At 45.9% G+C, this 23366-nt stretch overlaps 1 protein-coding gene across 3 annotated transcripts; it reads right to left on the bottom strand.

The window, feature by feature from the left end:
- Positions 1–996: 996 nt before the first annotated feature.
- On the bottom strand, positions 997–23125 carry LOC107323516 (protein DDI1 homolog 2). Of its 3 annotated transcripts, XM_015882697.2 has the most exons (10): positions 22925–23125; positions 18971–19100; positions 18323–18553; positions 16426–16552; positions 14324–14451; positions 13584–13712; positions 12672–12775; positions 12066–12255; positions 8446–8508; positions 6986–7097 (listed from the first exon to the last, which is right to left on the bottom strand). In XM_015882697.2, the coding sequence occupies exons 1-9, from the start codon at positions 23060–23062 to the stop codon at positions 8492–8494; spliced, it is 1194 nt and encodes a 397-aa protein (XP_015738183.1). In that variant the 5' UTR covers positions 23063–23125; the 3' UTR covers positions 6986–7097; positions 8446–8491. The 3 variants fall into 3 exon arrangements, with proteins under 3 accessions (XP_015738181.1, XP_015738182.1, XP_015738183.1); XM_015882695.2 differs by lacking the exon at positions 8446–8508 and having other exon boundaries at positions 997–7097; XM_015882696.1 differs by lacking the exons at positions 12672–12775; positions 13584–13712; positions 14324–14451; ... (2 more) ...; positions 18971–19100; positions 22925–23125 and having other exon boundaries at positions 997–7097; positions 12066–12180.
- Between the last annotated feature and the right edge of the window lie 241 nt (positions 23126–23366).

Below are 23366 nucleotides of genomic sequence, written 5' to 3'. Positions count from 1 at the left end.
GACGAGCAAAGCGCGAGCCACGGCTCGGCACCCGGCACAGCGCCCGCCGCGCTTCCCTGCAGGCAGCATCCCAAGGCCGCACCGACAGCTCGATGCTCGCACGGCCTTCCCCGGGACGAAGCCGCCCCCCGGCCCCCGCCGCACTCGGTGGCACCGCACGCATCGCCTCTGGGTGCCGGCAGCGCCGCGAGCTCCTCCCCCGACAGCCCCTCCGTGCCCCCGCACCGAGGCCCGACCCCGTTCGCAGCACAGAGCCCGCTCCTCTCGGCCCCGTGCCGCCATGGCCCAGAAGTGCTCTCATGACTTGTCCTTGTTACAGCCATTGCCTCACAGATTCCTCTTAAGGGCTGGGGTGGGGGGTACCTATGGCAGTCTGGGAGCAGGGCATCAGTCACCTCTTGATTGAGGGTGTGCAAGGGGATCATGGGGAAGGGGAATGTCCACACTACTCCTGCTCTCATTAAAACTGTTCCATACTCTCTGGGTGGAGTCACAGTCTGCTCTGTGAATCCCACAAGGAGTGCATGCAGGCCAGGAGTCAGCCCATGCCCCGTGGGTCAGCTCCTGAGACTGCCGGGGGTCCTGGGTCACTGGTTGGAGGGATAAAGCTCACGTTCATTGTCTGAACCACAGAATATCCCAAGCTGAAAGGGACCCACACAGCTCCGAGCCCAAACCCCATATGCATGGATCCCACACTGCCCAGTTCCAAACCCTATGGCTGGGAGTGCCAGTGCTCCCACTGTGCACAGTCTTCCCCTGACCCCAGCCCCTTCCCAGCCCCTCCTGATGCAGCTCCATGCTATTCCCTTGGGCCCTGTCACTGTCAGCAGAGCACAGAGCTCAGCGCTGTTCTTCCACTCCTCCACTCCCTGTCAAGTGCTACAGGCTGCCACGAGGCCTCCATCCACGTTCCTCTGCTCTGTGCCCAACAACCCAAGGGACCTCAAGCTGCTCTTCGCACCATTTGCAGACTTACAGACCAATCAAACAACATTATGATAAAGTGTTTATTTATTTTTTTTAAATATCAAATTTATTTTACACATCAGTTTTGTTGATAAACAGACTCCCAATATTAAAAAAAAAAAATAAAAATAAAAGAATCAAGTGTGTACTACTTTGGGCAGAACCACATCCCACTGTCTGATGACACAAGCACGTTTCCCTTCAGCCACCCACAAGGACAACTGCAGTGTGTTCAGCCCAGAAAAGTAAATGACACAAATGCAACCAGCTGTAGGATTCCTGAGAATTGATTCCCTCAAGTTCCTGACATGAGTTTGTAAAACTCTTAAGCTAAAATGCATCAGTCAAGAAGTAACCCAAACCACTACGCATTTGGATCACCAACTAAGCTACGTCTACGCAGTGCAGGAAGAAATCTGAATGCTTCAGAAGGGAACAATTTACACTAAACTGACCCTGTTTCCCAAGCTGATCTCCAAGAGAGGATGGCAAAAGGCCCCTCTGAATCAATATTCGATTCCTGCGGAGCCACATGGCGCATCCAAGTCTGGTGAAGAAACCCCTAGGATGTGTTCCTCCTTTTGATCACTAATGGCATAGTGTCTGAAAGAAAACTTACCATCAAGTAAAATATTGCTACTTCTGAGGAAGGGAAATTACAAGGGGGTGAAGGCAGACAGACAAAGAAAGAAGGGAACATCTCTTGGAGGTACAAGGTTAACAGCCCTTGAGACCAAGAGTCCAAACAGAACATCAAGCACGGTGAGCAATGAGGCAGAGACTCACAAAATGCAGCACTGCTCCGGTCTGCCAGCAAATGCCTCCTGCCAGACTGCTTTGTGCCCAGACACTACCAAGTATTATTTCAATGCTCATCACCTCTAAGCTTGCCAGGCAGCATCATTTACAGGAGTACACAGTCAGAAAGAGGCCAAGGAGATCCCTTCGGGATCTCAGGAAAAGAATACCTCTCAGCAACCAATCATTAGGTATGGAACCACAGTGGCTTCAGGAAATATCCAGGAACACACTCAATGGACCCAGAGCAATCACCACAAGCACTGCCATCTTAACAAAGCACGTCCAGTGTTGCTGTATTCTCTGTACACAGGGAAATCATTTTGCCAAGCTGATGTGACAGCTTAGTGTGGAGCACTGATGAATGAAGAGTGTGAAGAGCTTTATTTGAGCACAGAGCCCATTCACGTAGTTCCTCCAAAACCTGAGCAGCTTCTGGCATTGTATCTTTATTCCTACACCAGCCAAAAAGCTTTAGCACACACACAAATACAAACACTCCTGCTCTGCCACCCAGAGGAAAGCTTGGTGAAGGGTCGTGGGCTAAGGATGTGTCCACACAGCAGGAGACACACACACATACTGAAACAGAAGTCAACTAGACAGCAATCGCTCTTGTGTTTTATTTTAACTCAGACACTCAGCACCATCCACATTTTCTCTGATGTAAATCTTGATTCTGAAAAGCCAAAATCACTGTCTAATTCAGCAGCACGTGGCCATTTGCTCAAAGCGAGGCTCTGTGAAATTAGAAGATTTAGATCACCAGGCTCAGAGCAACTTGATAAAAGAGCAGTACAAATATTCATCAGCGGGGGGACATGGGGGCCAGGCTTTGTTTCTAGCAGTTCAGAGAGTTACAGAAGAAATTCTAATAGTATTGATAAATGCTTCAGTACAGCTTAGGCAGAAAGGCAGATTTCAAAACCTGTATTTGACAAAGAATCAAACTGAGCACTGAAGCAAGTTTGCTGATGCTCTAAAGCCTTTATAGCATAAATTCTGTATCTGCAGTCTAAGTAAACATGGCTGTAAAACTAGAGCCTTTAACCAGTTTGGTGCAAAGCAGCACCTAGCTACTAGCAATTGCTTCTAAAAACATAAACATGTAAATACAAAAAGGGTATAATATTGAATGGCTAACATCTGATGATTCAAGGAGCTGGCAGTAAATGAACCCGCAGACATCCAGGGGGGCCAACCTGCAGCTGGTGTCGTTGGTGCACAGACCACATATACCAGAGATGGGCTCTGACACCAAGAGCCACAGTGTGAATCAGGAGCAGAAACACTACTATGAGTAAGGAGGCTCTGGAGCTGAGCTCTACTCCCGGTGATGCTTTTGGTAATGAACGGGACGTGAATGGGCCTAATATTGAAATCTTATTTCCTAAAGTTTCTAGAGAGATCTGATGACACTGTCTGCACTCCTGCAGTAGTCCAAATGTTACCCTTTACAGAATGGGATTTTGATTATTTGGGGTGCTCACCACAAAGAGTACCAACAAGCTTCACTGGGGGTCAGCTCCTACTACTTGCATGTAAAGATCAAAAAGCTGTAATCCCGCCTCACTGAATCCTTTTGAACAGAGCCAGCAGGGAATTACCTGATGCTGCTCGGGCAAAGGGTCCCAAAAAGCCAAATGCTGCTCCCAATGCAAGCACAGAGCAATGCCTGCTGCTGAGACCGCCAGTAGCGCGATATAAGCCAAGTCTGTCTGGGAACACCAAGCCTCACTGGTACATCCACAACTCAAGCAAAAGCTGCTTCCAACAGAGGAATGCCTTACAGCTCTTCAGAAAATAACCAATCCCTTGCCTACCTAAGCACCTAAGAAGAATCTGATGACCACCACTCAGACATAAGACTCTGCAGGCTCACAAATGAAACCAAATATGTGTTGTTTTTAAGCACTACCCTACACAAAGAACAGCTTGGCATACAGACAGGCAAACTTGCCAAGGAGCAGGGAAAGAACACCAGGGAGAGGTCCGGGACAACAACAACAACAAATGAAACAATGAACAAGTCATGTTTCCAGCCATTGCTGATCAGCCACTTCAGGTCTAGCTCCAAAGGAGAAAGTTTAAGAAGAACGCTTCACAGGGAGCCACTTCGGAGTTTCATGAGTGAGATTAAGTTCCTAACTTCAAATTTGGTATCATATTTCAACCATGCTTTCCTTCCCCAACCCCAAGAGTATTTTGAGGCTCTGCAAAACCCCCAAAGTAGTTCACCTGAAGAAAAAGTATCTGGTAAGGGCTTCCTCAGAGAGTCCTAATCAGGCAGGCTGCTCCCCAAGGACCTCCTGGAAGGCTCTGATAGCTGTAACGCAGACATCATGTCAGCGTGTGTTCCATAAGCCCTAACTGGGAGCCCTCTTTACGAGGTATTCAATTAGTAGCCCATCAGGCACTGCAGGCGTTCCACAGTTGCTGAGAGGCTGATCATCCCCAAACATCATGATAAGCCAAAGCAAAGCAGAGTTCTTCATTCTGCTGATCACAACCCCATGCAGCACATAGAGAATCCACCTTCCTGGGACATATGCAATTAAAAGCCATGACATGCAGTTGCTTTGTTACAAGGTTTCACCATCAAGGTTTCGCCTTAAGTGGTTGAGATTGTTCTTTTGTAGTGAGAAGCATGATATGGGCAAAGTTAGGGGGAAAAAAAAATTAAAAATAAAAGGTAAAACACACTTTTCCCCTTTACATTTCCCCTCCCACCTACAATTGATATCAGCACATCTTCAAGTCGGTACATCTCTTAGTTTTGCTTGAACCAAATTCTATCCCTCCCCTTTTTCTCTCCACCCCCTATCCCCACAATGTAACCTTAAACACACTGGCCCAGGAACATGAAAGGGTTTGTCCAAAGCAGGCAAAAGTTTTCCCCATGCAAACACAAACCCATGCTTCCAAAAATGCTCAACACCCTCCCATCCTTTTGCAAAGTTTTACACACCTGTGGGCACCTGTAGTAGCTGCCACAATTGTTTCAACAGCATCACAGACATTTGGCTATAAGGTGTAGGAGAGAGAAAACGGTACAAATCCAAAAAGCCCATTTAGAAAAGTTTTGCATCTGTGCCACACCAGACTGAGTGTGTGCCCTTTATAACAACACCATCTGTCATGCCTCTCCATTGGCTGCACACATACACACACTCGGTTCATCTCATAGTCTGCTCTGCGCTGGACAGGGTGCTGATCTTAATGGCTTCTACTTCTTATTCATAACACCAGAGCTTATTCAAAAATTTTGCACTCAAATAAAAACATTAATTTTCATCCAGTATCTATAATTAAAAGCTATCCAGTCCACACAATACGAGGACATTTTCTTCTTTTCAAAAGGCCAAATCTAACAAGCAAAACAGAAGAGACAAGTTACTTCGGCTGCAAATAATTAAAAACTCCAGCTTAACATTCTGCTTGTACATTACGATGTGTAATTTAGATAAGTCTTTTAAAAGTCCCCCTCTTCCACAGTTAGGTAGGAACAATAATACTCTTGGCTAGCAAAATGAGAAGAGCAAGATCTACATTCCCATCTGCTCGTTCCAAAGCCTCCAGAGCTTCTTGTGTGGTAAAGCCAGCACCAAGGATTCGATCAACATCAGATGCAGGGAAAGCAGGTGGTGAAGCAACCAAGGGAAGTTCTGTGGACTCAGTGGGTGGGCTAGGCAGCGGTTCCTCACATCCACCCACCAACGCTGGGCTGTCAGGAGCAGAACTGCTGCTTCTCTCAAGTGCTCTTGTGAGTGATGCCCAAGTGTCTTGAGATGTACCTTCATCCAAAGAAGGCTGAGAGGAAACACTGCTCTGTTCCGGCAAAACCTCTGCCTGCTCAGAGCTCTCTTGTTGGTCAGATATCCCTGTAGAAGTCACCACAGTCAAATCTCTCTTACCTGAAAACTCTGGAATTTGTAAAGCATCTTCTCCAGGAGCTGATTCCATGTGAATGACAGACCCAAGACTAACACTTTCTACGCCAGAATCACAAGGCTGGTTCCCCTCTGCTTTTCCACCTTCAGATCTCACGTTAAAGGAGGAACTACTCTGTTGCTGGCCATCTCGATCTGAGCCTTTCTGCTTATCTTCAGAAAACCCCTTCCGTTGTACTTGCTCTTTGTGAACCATTTCCAGCTGAGAAACTTCAGATGTAAGAAGTTTACATTCTCCTTTACAACTGATCAAGAGTTTGTGAAGCTCTTTCAAGGCTGATGCTAGAGAAAAACATGGCTCTTCTAAATGTCTACCCAGATCTGTGCCCTGCTGATGAATGATGGAGGGGGAAGAACTGTTTTCAGCTGTTAAATTGGACAACTCATTACAATTTTGGGGGATTTCACCGGTGCTTTTAGACTGCAACACATCAGAGGTGGAAACTGCATCACTCGGGGAAGTTGCAGACTTCACTGACTCCACTTCCACAGAAGAGGCACCTGAGTTCAGGTCAGATGCCCTTCCATTCCTTACTTGCCACTTCTGCTTGATTGCTGAGATGTGCACTTCAGCTACAGAATGCTCAGCTGTATCCACTTCCATATCCACACAACTACAAGATGTTTGGATATTATGCTCTTTCACACAGGGAAGATCTGCTTTCTCCAGGCTACCTTCTCTCATTTCTGCAGGAGGAATTTCTGGCTGGCTGGCTGTATGGCCCTCTTCTTCCACCTCACCAATTTTGCCAGGATGTTCTGGGTCAGTTTTGTCAGTTTGTTTCTCCAGATGCTCAAACTTCTCTGGTTCTGTCAACATCTGATGGTTTATGGCGAGCTTCTGTTTTCGATCCTTTAGTTCTGAAGGCAGAGATGCATCTTTTATTTGCCCAAGCTCATCAGTGCTGTCAGACAAACTATTTTCTTTTGTCACTTCCAACAGAGGTTCCTCACCACAGTCTTGTTCTGTAGTGTTACATTCCATTAGACTGTCAGCAAGAAACGTTTCGCCAAGTGTCTCCTGTGAAAGGCAAGCTGGACTGCAACAATTCACTTCCTCTGTCTGAAGAGAGTGGTCATTATTTGCCAAGGAAGAGTTATTGGAAAGATGCTGTAACACAAGAGGATGGTCTTTTCCTGGGGTGATCAGGCATTTAGTTGAAGACTCAAATGACTTGATGGCTCTAGGATCAATGGGCTCTGTGAGGCTAGATTTGGTTGAGCGTGTTGAAGCAGGGGCAAAGAGAGATCGATCAAGTAATTTATTTGTGGGATTGCAGATTTTAGAACTTAGTCCTGAAGACTGGACTGGATTTTCAAACCCATCAGAAGCTGGTAAGGAGGGCATTTCCAGTGAGGTAGTTTCTTTGTCACTATTCTCTGTATGAAAAGATAGGGGGGAAAAAAATAAAAGAATTAGGACACAGAAGCAGCACCGTTTGCACAGAATCACAGAACTGTAGGAATTGGAAGGGATCTCTAGGGATCAAGTCCAACTCCCCTGAAAAGCAGGCTCCCTACAGTAGTTTTCAAGGATCCATGCCTTTAGAACAGAGGATAAAATGACAGTTTACATATCATCTTGGCACATTTACCTCCACTTGGGCATTACTCATTAGAGCACCACTGTATCACTAGTTACTGCAAGTTGTTAAGACAGTCCCAAGTGCTCTAAATATAACCAAGTGCAAATCCAGCAACTACAGTCCAGCTGCAGACACTTCATTACTGACAGTGACAGACAAAAAGCCAGTTCTAGGGTAATTAGAGAGCTCACAATTAGAGGATACTTAAACTTCAAAGTGAGCAATTAAATCACCAAGAAGATGATGAAATCCCAACATCCCTGTTTATTTTTCAAAGTAGAGCAATCTAAATTCCTCTTTGCAACACAGAAAGCAGGCTTCAGTGGGATACGTGTGAGCAGTACTTCATATGGGTGCTTCACAGATGGCTTGAACAAGCTGAAAATAACTTCAGGTTTTCTTTTAGCCATAACCTTCTCTTTAATCAAGACTTTAAAACCTCGTTACTTTTTCATCTGTATATCAGTGCAGCTGCAACAATGGCAGCAAAAGGTATCCAGAGAAGCAGTTTTTCTTCTCCAGTACATTAAGATGGTTAGAAAACGATATCCAGATATCCATCCTTCATATGATGTCAGATGGAACTGAAATTGTGGGTATAAAATTACTTGGGGAGGCTGTAACATAATGGCTGCATTCATCAGTACGCTGCTTCAAGAAAGCAGTACTCAAACACACATATAACAGCACAATGGTATTTAAGCTCATCAGATCCACTTCAAACTTATCTTAAGATATACAGTTTTGGAGCAGGTTCCAGTGGTTTGGTTTGTGTATATGTGTGTACGTGTTGTATATAAATTCCTTAAACCGTCAAAGAATTCACTGCCTCCGCTCAACAGAAGCTGAGGCAACAGAATTGTTTTAGGTAAGCAACAAGCATCACTTGGAAAGCACAGGATGGAAGGTCAGAGTTACAGGGCTCTCCTTTGCATTAACAGAGGGGCCCACCTTTCCTCATACATGCAGCCCAAGTTTGCTGCCTTTGGCTAAGTGAAGCAGGATGTTCTCCCACACTCTTAAACAGGTTCATAATTTCACATTATGTGGGTTGCTCCCTAATAGCTCAAAAGGAGGATGGTCTTGCTGCGAGTACTGTGAACGCTGTTAGCGAAAGCTTATGAACTGATGACTATAAATACCTGGTCTGTGGCCCACTCCAGCTGCAGTAAACACACACAACATGCATCAAGGCTTCTGACGTTCTGTTTGGATTAGGAAACAAACACACCAAACTCATGTTAGCATTCAAAGCACACAACATGCATGGTTACAGCCCTCCAACAGCTCCCCTCCCGGCCATCCGCAAAGACAGCACATGAGCAGCAGGAGCTCCTCACATTCCCTGGCTTCCAACAGGAGGTCTGCCCAGGCGATTCACCATATCAAATCAAAAGTACCTCTGCTAAAGAACAGTTGAAAGGTTGTTCTGCATTACCTAAACTGCAGTGTGGTCTGCAAGTGATGCACGCGCTTGACAGCGTATATGCAGCACAAGGCAGATGTCTAGCAGCGTGCTTGCTTGTTCCCTGCACAGCCAGATTCAGGAGGCATGCTACAGTGAAATGAGGCATGAAAAATGGCATCTTAGAACGTGCTCCCAGCTGCTACTACTCTGCAGGGGATCATGCCAGCAAAGGCAAGAGAAGATGAGCAAACACCAGCTTGCTGCAAGTGGGAAACAAAGATCCTAGGGCAGAAACCCCAAAAAGGAACTGCTCTCTGAGGTACTGAAGAACAAAGCAAAGAAACAGACAGCCAGAAGTCAAAAAGCTCACTGCTTCCTACTCCACGTGGAGGACAGATTAATCGCAGACCACTACAGGAGCACTACAGTGGGACTAGGTATCAAGCTAGACTAAATAAGTGAGCTTATCTTGCTAATGGTCTAGTCTTGCAAATATATCAGCTCTCAACGTTGTTGTTAAATCACCAAGTTGACCTTTGCTGAAATAGCACCCGCTCTCCCATTACAGTTCTACTCTGTTCTGTGTCACATAGCCAAAGAGCTGTTCAGATTGTGCTGTATGATTTGTTGCATATTCTCTCCTTTGCATCCCAAAGGTCTCCAAGCTCAAAGATCCCAAGCACATACAACCAATTAACCTCAAGTCTTTCTCCTTTTACAGATATCCAGTAGTACTGGAGAGCACTAACCATGCTCACACACAGCCAGGATGTGCCTTCTGTTCTGTATTGTGGAAGAAGTCTGCCTTTTTCACCTCAGACACTTGCTTCTTTTTTTCTTCTCCATGGGATAAAAACAGTGCACAGAATGCTGCAATACCACACCTCCAATCAATAAACATGAACCTGTCACTGTACTCTGTACCAGATCAATCTTTTCTCTGGGTTGCTCATCTGACCTTAATGAAGCTACAACAACTTGGCATGCTGGCATATTTAAAATCCTGCATTACCCTGCACATTTTCAGACTGCTCATCTTTGACATGGCTGGCAAAGAGGCTTGTCACACAGAACACAGATGAAAACAAGAGAGATCCTTTTTTATTCAGCAATATTACGTTCAAGCTCTCCTCCAAGCCAATACTTTAGAGAGGAAACAGAATGGCCTTTTCACTCTGTATTCAGGGTCTAACCATAAGGGAGTCCACAGCCCCTCTGATGGCAGAAGCAGCTGGTGTGCTGCCAAGTGTTCCTCGGCACACTCATTCTGAGACTCAGTGTCATCCTCTTCCCAGGGAATACAAAGGAGCTGAGTCCCAGCCCCACCCATCTAGCCAACACCAGGAACAAACTCTTCTCCACAAAGTGCATCACTAGGGATGGATTCCTCCCTGTATTAGGAAAAGTCTGAATTGCACATGTGGAGGCAATGCCTTTCTTACATCAAGTCTGCCTGGATGAGAAGCTGCACATGGGATAAGCTCTTGAGAACTCTGATCACCTGTAGATATACAGAGTGATTTTTTTTATACCACTTGAGCTGCTACAGAAGATCACAGGCTTTGTGGGAAGCTGAGGTTCCTTGATGCTGCATTATGATCTTTCTCCCCCACTCTTTACAGCCTTTTCTCTTGCTTTTTTCTGGTGCCATCTAGCAGCAGTTAATAGTTTTGGAAGAGAGCGAGAGGGTCTGAGTTCATATTCTGACACCTCAGAATACAGGTAACAATATTCCTGCAAATCAGAGGCTTGTAAAAGGTCCATGGCTTGCGTAGAGTCCATCTAAAGAAGACCTGCTTTAATTTTGTACTTTACTGCTCCACAGGTATTAAGTGAACATACAAAAGCAAGTTCCCATTCTCTTAACCTTTAAGTTCCTCTAGGGCTCACTAGCAATGGAAATGGTAGGCTGTTGATCAGCCTGAGCAAAAACCCTCCTTGTTTCTAGAACTGTATTGGTATATAAGCAGCTTTAAGTCACTTTAGACACTTTTCATTTCAAAGCACTTGTCTAAAATGCTGTAAATTACAGAGAGACGCTGTTTCAGGTCAAGAGGTTTGCTTTCTGATCAATCCTTTCAGCAGAGAACTAAGTCTAACCAATGACAATGTCTACAGTTTTAACTGGAGAAGAGCTGATCTCCACATTTTCCAGGTTATGTGAAGAGACATGAGCCCAATCCATCAAGTTTGACCTTCAGGAATCTCAAAACTCAGCAGGGAACAAACCAGGACAAATTTCTGTTGATCCTCTTTACTCGTTGCAAGTAAAATTAATAAGCATTCTAAGACTGGTTTAAAAAGTCAAACATATTACTCATTTCTTGCTGGTATACTCAAGTATGGCCTTCCACTGGGGCTTTTCTATGTGTGGGAAGCTAACATGTCTAAAATTGAAGAAAAGAACTCAAAAGAATGTGCACTCTTCTTATGTAAGCCAGCTTGTTTATCAGCAAAAAAAGAAAATGTCACTGATTACACTTTGGACAGCAGCAAGTGGTTAAGTGTTAAAAAAAAAAAAAAAAAAATCAGTGCATTATAACTTTATTTTCTCTCTCTCTTTGTATATGTATACATATTTATATGCACATAGTTATCAGACTTGGATTTTTAATCATGTTGCAGTTAAAAACTTGCAAGAAAATAATTCAGGAAATCAACTTTATCATCTTAAGCATAGCAAAATGTTTTGCACATTTCTAAAAACTGCTGTGAAGTTGTGCTGTCTTGGAAAAATAGGTGGGCATAAGCTGCTGGTTAACACACCCAGATCGTCGCAGAGGGGCAGCAATCAGACACTGATGGAGTCTCAGACACTGCACATGTAAGACTCAAGTAGTTGCTGAGTCTGCTATTCCTTCTGCACTAATATCTGCATGTACTGCTAGGGCTCATTTGTTTTTGTACACTGTAGCTATTAAGAATTGGATTGGTGAAATTCACAATACTGCCCTTGTGCGAGGTTGCTAAAACAAAAATAGCTGCGTTGTGTACCTGCCTAGGCACAGCAATTCAAACCAGGTGAACGGGTGCCAGAGACAGCCACTTATCTTTGAAGACCAAGGTATCAGAGCTGCTAGAAAGCTGCAAGGAGAGCACAAACTGAACAAAAAGCATGCCCAAATTCCTTTGTGTGGACAGATTTTGCTATATAGAAAGGAAAAGATTGGTGCAATTAGATGCCACAAGCAGAAACAAAGCCCCTTTCTCTCCACCTTTTGCTCACTGATGCTGCATTAGGCTACATCTAGAAACTGAGAAAAGGAGAAGGGATCTTCCAGTGCTGTCAACAGGCATACACAACAAACAAGAAAACCAAGCAGAGAAAGATTTCAACTAGGCTCATTATGATACCTGCTTCTTCTACAGACTTCTGTATTGCTTCTGCTAGTTCCTGGTCTGCAATCTCCTCTGGCCGCACGTCTTCCCGCCCGGCCCCATAAGCCAGCCTGGCACACTCTGGGAGCTCACCCTCTGGGAGGAAAGTGGTCTTTGAGCCGGTCGTGCCAATTACAAGTACATTCTTCTTGAGATCGATGGAACACTGTGAAAGAGCATTGAGACATCAGAGGCCTGCACAGAGCACATCAGTACCCAGGGAAAAAAAAAGAGATAAGGCTGAACAATCCATTTCCAACAGGAGTGGCTCATGGTACTATGCAAAAGAGATAGAGAGCATCAATTATAAGCAGAGGCCTCCATTTGATTTGTTTTGCATTTAATCATTCAGTTGAAAAGCTCCAAGTGCCTTTGATCTGAGCAGAAAACTTCAGGGAGCAGCCAGACATCCTATACATACATCCGTGATGTGCATCACAAAAATATACCTTTCGTGACTGATCAAAAAATTATCTACTATTTTATCTTCACAGAAAATCACATAACATTCCCAGGTATGGTGCTTACACTGTGCCTTGGAACTGAAAAATCTAATAACTGTTTCAAAACTGGTTTTGCTACCTGATGCCTTTTAAGCATATCCAGCCCGAGAAGCATGTCCATGGGCTGCTCTTCAAGGATGGAGAAGGAACACGCCAAGAAATCCCCTTCAATCTGAACCTGAGCTGAAATACAAGGGAGAAGAGTCATCACCTTGAAGCTACAACGCAGCACATTATGTTCTGCTCTTTCATCCTGCTCATTCATCATTAGTGTGCCCTGGTGGCGCAGTGGTAGGAATGCCGCCTTGCAACACTGGGGCCCGGGGTTCGAATCCCCCCTGTGGCACAAGTGGTAGAAGTGCCACACTGCTACACAGAGGTTTGAATCCCAGGGGTTGGACTCGATGATCTCTAAGGTCCCTTCCAACCCACACAAGACTATGATGATATAATGATCCCCTAGGAAAGGCTTGAACAGTCACACTGGGGAGAGCTGACATCTGGACTCTGATCAAAATAAGCCCAGAAGTGGACAAACACCAGGGATTACAAGGCCTACATTGGTCTTGGATAGTTAACTATTGTCAAAGCTGTTCCGGTCTTAGAGTCTTTAGTACTGCTCATCTAAGCCTCCAAGCCAGAGCTGGAGTAGCTACATACATTCATTAGAGCACAAGCCTAAGAAGCAAGAACAGAAAAAAAGAATCATTTTTTTCACATAACAGGGACAACCTTCTCTTATCTAGAAAACCTGCCCAAATATGCAGACCTCTCCTCCTGGAAGAGTATCAAACGCTCCACCACTGTGGAACGCTTCCTGTGCAACTCACACTGCCCAACAGGAAATACCCTGCTTTTTAACCCCACTTCTGCAGTTGGAGTGAACAGTTTCTCAACTGCAGGAGCTGCAGGTTCCCTCACCTAAAAGAATTACATGAAAAAGAAGGCTCAAGTCAGAACTGTTGCTAAAGCTAAGAATGGCAGTACTTACCTAAGTGCACTCTGCCAATTATTTTCTGAGTGCCCACGCCTTTAGCAATGCCAGCCCACCGCCGATCCACCAGCCTCATTATGTTGCACCTTTCAGCACAAGCTTGGCTCATAATGGTCATCTGGGCACCTAACAGAAACAGAACTTGCATTGAGTCTTGACAGGGCATCACAAATTAAACATCACTCTCCTGGAAGGGCTTAAGATCTTGGACGCAGAAGCTGGGAAACCACCTCACCTGCATTAAGCAACTGTGTCATGGCATAAAAGGCTTTGAATTTACAATTTAATTTGAATTTACAGTCACAGATGATCACAAACAGTAAGGTACAAACTGCTGCATAGCTGGAATAGCTCTGAGTACTTGGACGTTAACATGGCGGATGGGAGGTACAGCATTAAGGCTGGCAAAGTTCCTCTATCTGTAAACTGATATAAGACGCACACATAGCAGTGACCATTTTGGCATCGCAGCAGTCAGGCACCAGACATTCATAGGAGCCTTGACCAGGGCTGTTCAAGCACTTATTTGTGCTGCTCCACAAACTGTCTCCACAACTGACTGTTTGCCTCAACGCTCAGACTGTTCTGAGATTTTAATCAGGTGCTTTAAAATCTTGTAAAACGGTATTTTATTACATAAAAGGAATATTTAAGGCAAAAAAAATTGATTGTTTAATCTCTCATTCAATGAAGGAAACGAGAATGGAGAAAGAGGTAAAAGCACAGGAGTAATTCACCTGAGTCGACAAAGGCTTTCACTGGATGTCCATTGACTTTACAGTTAATATAAAGCATCACCACCTGGCCAAAGCTCTCAGGTGCCTCTTCCATTGCTATCGTCATATTTTCTTCAATATTTTGTTGCCTGAATTGACCAGAGAAGAGAGAAAAAAAACAAGAAGAAAAAAAAAAAAAATCAGACCTCTCTCATTAGCAAAACCTCATGAGCATCGCTCTGATTACAGACCTGGTAATCCCACCCGCTGCAGTTTGCATTAGCTACGAACATCATTTTTAAACCACAACAAACATCGCTTAGCTAAATATAGCCTTCTCAACAGAAGGATTGCTAGGAATGATCTTGGCTTAATCCAGACATACCAAGTCACTTCCCTTGCACCTTCCCACACCTTGCACAACTCACACTGTGGCACACCTGATTACCTGTCTGCAAGAAATTTGTCATCACAGAGCTAACATGGAGAGCTTGTAAGCAAAAACTGGCATATGTATTAGTCACTCTGAAGGAAACAGGGCATATGATGAAGATGTTTCCAGTAGCCACAACACTGGGATCCCACAGAGCAGCTTAACATTAAAATCCTCCAGCGTTTCCCTGGCACTTTATCTCTCTCAGGCAAAGGAAAGGAGGCTCATAACTGAAACTGCAGCGAGAACACTGCCATGAGCACAAGCCTCACTGCAAATTCAACTCCACAGATAAAAAACATTTATTGAGAAGCTCATTGTGGCTGATAGTAATCTTGAAAGTGATGGGTATCCATAGTGACTACATCTCAAATAGCTTTATCTATGAAAGGACAGGGGATTCCCATTTTAATGTCATTTCACGTTTCCTCCCCAAAAGGCAAAGGTAAAATCAAGCTCCTCTCATGCATTTCCTGTAACCTTCCCACAACAGGACGGGTAGATGTGGGGCTTTTTTTGGTGCAGGAGGAAAACAGCTAAGAGCAGCTAACAGTGGCGTGGTGGCTCACATGGGAGCTAAAGCCCCCTGCTACCCCAGCTTGTAAAACAAATAGCCTCACATTGTAATGTCCTTTGCTGTTCCATCTTACATCAGATACAGTGCAGTTGATCTGCAGGTTCAGCTTTCTTGCTGAATCCATTATTTTGTTTTCTCTGTTCTTGACGCCCCACTGAAGGATGGAGATATGTCTCAAGAAACTGTGATGCCTGCAGGAACTCCCAGTCAATCTCAGGCAGAGGACAGCTGATTAAGCAAGAGTTCAAGTAAGCTGAGATACTAAACAGGTTGTGAAATCTTGGGACTGCTACATGCCCAACTGTTACCCAACAGCTGCACAATCTTGGACATATTCCCTTTATCTGTCCCAATTCCCCCTCATGTACTGAGCAAGGAAAGTGTTTCTTTGCCTCCAAGCAATGATTTATCTACAGATTCATGCACTGTATTCAGCACTGCTATGCCAAGCCATTATCCAGTACTAACACTTTGTCAGTCATAATGCAATAATGACTTAGTACAAAGTAATTTTGGTTATGATCAACAATAAGCCCATGTCAGAAAGACATTTCCTTATCAAGGACAAATCTGCAAGCCATTTTCCAGTTCAAGGATTCATCACCCCATTTAAGAAATCACACCTCACCCCCATGTAAATACATGTGGAACACAGACAGAGGGAGCAAGGGCTCATGAGCAGAACATGTTTCTAGAGACCTCTTCTGACAGCAGTGATACGCAGAGTCTGGAATGGGAGGAGACACTCCATTGCTGTGCAGAGAGCCCACGTCAAAGACCCGCACAGGATCTCAGGTTCAAAACACATCCAAGGCACCTAAATACTACCTCCGAAGGACGCAACTATATTCAGTAAAAAGCAAACCCAAACTCACTGCTTCCCACAACTCTTCATTGGTTTCAGTGGCCCAACTTAGACAGCTTTGAGACCTCACACATGTGGACAGCAGTGCTGCTGCTTCATCTGTGCACAACCACCCAGTTCCTGATCCTACTACTTGCAAAGGTGGCTCAAAGCACTACCCTGAAGGCAGATTTCTGTGTTAAGGCAGGACCTGCTTTCTGAACACACTCCTTGCAGCCTCCAAGTTGCCAGTGACTTTGGTCTGCTACCTTATGTCTTCTTCTATTTTGGCCTGTGCCTCAAGATCAAAAGGGTCAGCTGAATACAGTCGGATCCTCTCCTGCTCCCGTCGGGCTCGGTCCTGCTGTTGCTCCAGCAATACCCTGGTAAATTTATCTGCAGTAATAAAGAGATACAGGAATACTTTTTACTATTAATTACTCATACAAATCATGTCCCGGCACAGCCAACAATTCATTTTGCATCAACATGCACTCTAGGATAGAATCAGCAGCACAACAGGCTTCATCTGAAGGCAAGCTTCTGGTTTGAAATGTGCATGTGTATCTTGAAAAACTTCCAGCAGACGGAAAAGTGAGATTCTTAAGCCCAAGCAACACAAGTATTGTAATTCTTAAAGACGCCTGCCACTGCAATCAAAAGATGCTAGAAGGGATACTTAATTAAGGAGGTTTAGCTGCATGCTTTTCAGGTCTCCATTTTTTGGATGGCCTCTGACTATTTTTTACTGATCGAGCATATGCCAAAGAGAGTTGGCGATAAATTAAGTTCTGTAAACACAGAAGGTTGTGGCTTTGCTTCAAAAAATGCAATTCCCATCAAGGAACTTGCTGGATCAGAGACAGTTACACACTCAGGAAAGCATCTGGTGGCTGTTTTAGTGCTTTTTATTTAGTTAGGTTTCCACAGCGCAGGTGCTTTCTGATGTACCCACAACACATGCAGCACAGCCACATGGTACACGTCTATTCAGACATTTGGACATCAAATTTAGAGCAGATAAAACCACTTCCTTCTGGTATCCCGCTGCAGAGACTTGGAACCAAAAGTGCACACCTGAGATAAAGCTTTATGTGCATAACAGATCAGCAGGTGAGCCAAATCTGGGAGTCCTGGGTTTAACATTGCATTTCATGCCAGAAGCAGCACATTCTCCTCAGGGCGACGAGAAAACTTTTATGTACTACAGATGCAACGCTCAAAGGAAGCATGAAAAAACATCAGAGCACAACACGTGTTAACTAACAGGGACTTGAGCAAAAGTAAGAAGTAAAAAATGCAGTAGTCATCAACACCCATGTGAGCTCCCTTCTTTAACAGATAAATCAGTAGGATGTGACCTTGAAAGGGAGAAAGTCTCCCACTACATGGTCCTTCTCTTCATTCATTTCCGAAAGCTCAACCAGATTTTATTTATCTAGAGGCCTGCAGAGGCTTAGAAGGGCACCATTCAATGCCCAAAACACCATTCTTCATACTTAAAAGGGGACTTGAGTTCAAAGCTTTAATCAAAGAATAAGACAGCAAAATCAGCTGCAGAGAAAATTAGGGACACTGTACTAGAATTCATCTGTGCCACAGGAAGTGCCCAAAATACACACTTTCAAGATTAAGAGAGATGAAAACATTTATGACTCTTCCTAATGAGAATGCTCCCTAAAGACACCAACTATTTGTTCCTTTTCCACTCTCTCCTTGATGCCTGCTACTTCAGCAGCTAACCACCACAAGGAGAGATGGTCTTAGAGCTCACTGCCCTCAGTGGAGCTCTCACTCAGCTCTAGAGTGCTGCAAACACAACACGTTGGTGGAAGCAGTGCATACAGAGACTCTTAGCATAAAAAAAAAAATCAGGAGCTGAGCCACTTGCACTCACAGAAACACAACTAATCCATGCATATATTTCAAAGTAGGGGATATGGGCTGTCCAAAAAGCCAAGCTGGAGAAACATACCCAAACTGCTAGAAAGAGTCTTATTAGAAAGAGAGGAACTCTGTCCACAGTGCTTCCACCTGGTGCCTTGTATGAGCACCATTAATAAGCTGGCAGTGAGTAGCCCAGACAGCTTAAAACACGTGGCTATGTAGTATTGGAACTGGGCTCAGACAGATTCTGAACCACCTCATGCAGCAAAACCAACCTACCGAGGTCTCCACTGAGCAGCGCCTCTGCCAAAGGCGGATTGCGCTCCTTCAGCAGGGACAGCTCATGGGGATTGGAAAGCAGCATCTCCCGCAGCAATGCCGGGTTTTCCAAACCCTGAGGGATCAAAGGCGCATCGGGAGGTAATGGGCGAAGACGCTGTGCTGGTGGCTGACGCTGCTGAGCCGATGTCCCAGGAACTGCAATGCTGCTGAAGTCTATCCTCGGCAGGCCTGGAGGAAGAAGAGGTCAAATGTACCAGTGCTTCTTATTTGCAGTTCTGCTAAACAAACTAAGTAAAATAACTATGGGAAGGATGGGTCAGTCTTAATACTAGGCTATTCGACCAGATCCTTTTAACAGCAGTTTACATCAGAAGCACTGCCACACAGCCAGGTTACTGGGTGAGGGATGTTGGCACTGATTTATGTAACTGGCCTGCTCTCCTGCCTGGCCTGCTGTGTCCTCAGAAATACACTTCTTGAATCACAGACTAGTCACTTCCAGATTCACAATTGAGAATACCACAGAGGGAACACAAGGCTGAACCCATTGCCTAAAGCACTTCTCAATCTCTCTGACTGAAAATTAAAAAAGAATAAAAAACAGTGAGTCCTTCAGATGCTCAGAGCAAACACATCACTTCTTACCTTGGAAATGGACTGAGGGCCGTGACTCTACAGCCTCTTTCTGTCGTAAAATCACCACATCTCCATCTTTCAAGCCATAGGAGGCCAGGGATCTGTTGTTGTCAGTGAGAGGCCTCTCCGCATAGACTATCTGCTCATGGGGAGAGTGCAAGGAGAAAACAAGTGTGACCAAGCAGATCAGGATGGGATTTTATTTCTTTCTAGAAACATGTTTCAGCCACTCCCGTGGGCCCACCTCAAGCCTCAAAACAGGTGTGCAGTCCTCAGCACGCGCATAGACAAGTCCTGCCCAAGCACCTTGACCTCAGGCACAGGCAGACCTCAACACAAAGTGGTTGGACAAGTACCCAGCGTTTGTTCTATCCAAAGCCAGCAGCCACTTCCCAAAGCCCAGCATCTCAGAGAAAGACTTCTCTCTTAATTAGAGGCCAAGATCTTTGAAGGAAGGAACAGCTTACATCAGAACTGTTTGCCACATTTCTAAAATCACATCCCTGCTACTAACCAAGTCATGGCTGCTTCCCATATTGTTGCCGTCCTCCAGCTCTGCATTTCCTAACCACAGACTCATCTGTATACATGCAGGCAGCATCCATCAGGACAGATATTGAACTGAATCATCTACAGATCAACGATTTCCTCCATTATCCAGATCACAGCTCCCCAGAACAACCCATGTTCACAAAGAACTCTGTGATTAGCTCAGCCACTTCTGCTTTGCTTCAGTGATGTAAGTCCACTCAGACTGAAATCATCAGCCTCCAAACATCCCACTGCAACCAGTGGCACAAATCTATTCCTTTGGACTGTAATACACAAAGTGTATTTCTATTATGATTTTCTAATCTGACTCAACAAATAAAAAACATACCGACATAAAAAAAAATGAATAACCGCCAAGGGAACATTTCTACTAACATTAGATCCGTAATACCTACAGATGTCCCAAATTACTCCCATGCTTTCCTTGAAATGTCAACAGGCAATTACTGCAGACGTGCACCATCACAAGACTCGCCTGTGACCAGAAAGACATTCTGGGCTTCTGATTCCACAAAACCCTTGCCACTGAGATAAAACACAACCCAAAAAAATAAAGATGCTCTTTAAAGGAACAGAAGCTCCACTGAAAACATGTCTTTGGCATCCCAGTAACCACATCTGCTCAGCATTAAGGCTTCTGTGCCAGAATCATGTGAACAGGAAAAACAGACACCATTAGAAATAAAGATGAAGTTTCTACCCTCTCAGTAACTACAACATCAACGGTATTGCACTCAATTGGCTTGTGAGTCCCCCTACAAAGTGAATACAGACCCACTTGCAAACTATATTAAGGCATGCAGACACTGCTCTGCTGTTTTGCAAGGTATTACTGGCTCGTGATGGGCACATCCTCTCAGATGACCATGCACACCACAAACAGCCTGACTCCTAGCACTGCTGTCTGCTGAGAAAGCAAGCTTGCATCAAATCCCAGCTGCACACACAAATCTTAATCACTCCACATCCATCAGCAGAGTGGCTTCATACACTTTTGACCCATTCCACTTTGCTGCTAAAATAAAATGACTTCATTTTGCTGCGTTCCAATTACCCACTTTGCAGCATACAGTGAGCTGTAAGCCAGCCAGGCACCCAGCACATGCTCCTCCAGAGATAACCCAGGCAAGGAAGCAGGCAGCCACACCACACACCAGGTGGATTCTGCACAGTGGCAGCGGGGAGAACATCTTCATGGAGCAAGGAAGCCCAGTCATGAAATCAGTTGTCACCAAAGTAAAGCTCATACAGCAGGAATATTTCTCTTTCAAAGAAGCCCACAAAGGCTAGAAATCTGACCCAACACACACACATAAAGAGAAAAAAGATATACCACCAACTGACAGAACAACACAGAAAACTGAGTTTTAACTCCAGATTCCCTCTTCTCCAGAAAAGGCACCCGCTTGATGCAAGGGAGAAAACACAGTGAGCTATATTTCTTCCCCTCTGCTCTCCATGCTATGTAGACCTCCCCTTATCAACACAACCCACCTGCAGCTGCACACACTATCTTGTGCCACTCCGCAGTCCTCCACACCTCAAGGCCACGGGCTTCACGATAAAGACTCAGACTAACACTGTGTGGTTTAGAGCACCCCGCACGGTCTTTGCTATTAAATGCATCACCTTTTTTGTACCAGGAAGCCATCCATAAAGCAATGAAAGCCACGTGAAGTAAAACCAAATTTGGTGGATGCAACACAAGGACCCACAACACCCCCTGGTTTTGGGGGATAGTTTAGGCATGTAAAATCCTTCAACACAAATGCTTTGATGATAATTGATGTTTCTGTAGCTTTCTTTCTACTCAGGATCCAAAGAACACTGCATAAACACTGGGCAGAAAGAGTAAGTGAAAGAACAATGTGTGCCCCGGTGGCGCAGTGGTTAAAGACGCCGCCTTGCAACACTGGGGCCCGGAGTTCGAATCCCCCCTGTGGCGCAAGTGGTAGAAGTGCCGCTCTGCTACACAGAGGCTCGAATCCTGGGGGCTGGACTCGATGATCTCTAAGGTCCCTTCCAACCCGCACGAAACTATGAAACAATAAATTTACATTTGGAAAAAAAAGTTTTAAAAAGGAAACAGAATAATGTATAAATAGACAGATGAACAGAAAGCCAGCGGAAGCACTCCTGAAGAGCAGAGTTGACCTATGTTACCTGTAGTCCCTGTAATCACAAAACTGCAGCAGTGCAAAGACTCAAAGGGAACTCCCACCAAAAGCAAGTATGTTAGTACATGACCCCTCCTCATCCTGAAATAGATGCAGAGCTGGCAGGTCACTGTCACACAAGAGGGGAAGCTCTGAAAACAAGGTCACTGAGGCACCAAGCACTCACAGCCCCTTGAGAGCAGAGAACATCCCTGTCAAACACCAGGGGCAGGGACTGGCTGTCACCTGCTGTAGGGATGTTGGTGCCTCACTGGCTGTAACACAGCACTGCAGGCAAGCCCAGAAAGCAGAAGCCCTACCATATACCACTGCTTTTTTCCTGGCACAAAACCCACATAACCCCAATTTTCTCCTCCTGCTTTAGAAAACAAGTTAGGCAAGTTTCATTCCTGGGCTAATTAATAAAAAAAGCCTGCTTCAATACCGTCCCCTTTACACTTTCTCAGGAGCGTCTCCCAACTCAAACCACTGTCTATAGCTGCACCTGGCACACACAGTGTTGAGCACAGGTTCTGCTGCACAATAACCCCCACACACTGGAGTGTTGGTCTCAGAACCAGAAGGCACCGTGCCTTTCTTCACCATGGCTAAGCAGCAAAACCAGCGCTTCACAGGGGCAGAGGAAAGCAGCCTGAAGCCAGGTGAGGCACCGGGAACCTGCTCAGCAGGATGTGCGGCTTTCCTGTCTCACAGTCCTCCTTCGCTGACTAATATCTACTCAACTAGAAAAACACTTTCTTCAGGTAGAGTGGGAAACGGCTCGCGAAGCAAAAACTTCGGGGGGGGGGGGGGGGGGAAACAAAAAAAAAACTTGACAAACTTTACCAAGAGCACTGAGATGAAGCGACAGAGCTGACACTGCCCTGCCCGACAGCCTGCAAACATACGGTGACAAAAGGCAGACAGCAGGCTGAGAAACTCCCTCCGGGGCCCAGCATCCCCAGCAGGCCGCAGCCCGGCCCCGAGCAGCTCTGTGAGCCCAGCACCGGGCAAGATGGGGCTGTCGGCATGTGGGCGCAGCACCGTGCCCACAGCTCTCAGAGAACGGGGCAAAAGCCTCCAAACGTTCTCTGGAAAGAGGGGGAGCAAGCGAGGAGCCCGCGGGCAGCCCGGCCTGCCTCCAACCGGGAACCGAGGGCGGAGGACGCGGAACCGCCGCCCCCCAGAGGGAGGCAGGGCCTCGGGCGGACACCGCGCACCCCCGAGAAAGCAGCGCGAGAGAAGCGGCCCCGACCTGACTCTCGGCCGCCGGGATGCCGGACTCGAGTTCGCAGAGGGCGCGGAAGTTCTGCAGCTCGAAGTCGGCGTCCACCTGCAGGGAGAAGGTGAGCTCGCTGCGGTCGCGGCGCAGGCAGAACACGGTGAGCAGCATGGCCACCCGCCGCCACAACCGCCACAACCTCCGCCCGCCGCAAAGCGACACCGTCGCAAAACGCCCCGCCGCCGAGCAGCGCCGCTCGTCGCAAAGCGCCGCCCGAGCCACGGGGGCGGCCCCGCCGCGTCCCTCCGCCCACCGGGTGCTCACAGCCGGCCTACGCTGTGCTCGGGAAACGACGGATGGCAGGAAGGCCCTGAATAGCTCAGGGCATTTACCGCTGTAACACCTGGGAGGGAGGGGGGCAAGAGGGGGAATTTCACAACCATAAAGACCACAGAGAAGGTCTGGTGGGAGATGT

This window comes from Coturnix japonica, chromosome 21 (assembly GCF_001577835.2).
Source record: "Coturnix japonica isolate 7356 chromosome 21, Coturnix japonica 2.1, whole genome shotgun sequence".
Lineage (NCBI taxonomy): Eukaryota > Metazoa > Chordata > Aves > Galliformes > Phasianidae > Coturnix > Coturnix japonica.
This window is presented reverse-complemented; position numbering and strand designations above follow the sequence as displayed.

What these genes read in the sequence shown, in the direction of transcription:
- LOC107323516 (XM_015882695.2), bottom strand. Translation starts at nt 23,062, where the DNA reads ATGCTGCTCACCGTGTTCTGCCTGCGCCGCGACCGCAGCGAGCTCACC. An exon ending in AATTGGCAGAGTGCACTTAG is followed by an intron (nt 12,776 to 13,583) that starts GTAAGTACTGCC and finishes CTTGTATTTCAG; the next exon opens with CTCAGGTTCAGATTGAAGGG. An exon ending in GAAGTCTGTAGAAGAAGCAG is followed by an intron (nt 7,098 to 12,065) that starts GTATCATAATGA and finishes CTTTTCATACAG; the next exon opens with AGAATAGTGACAAAGAAACT.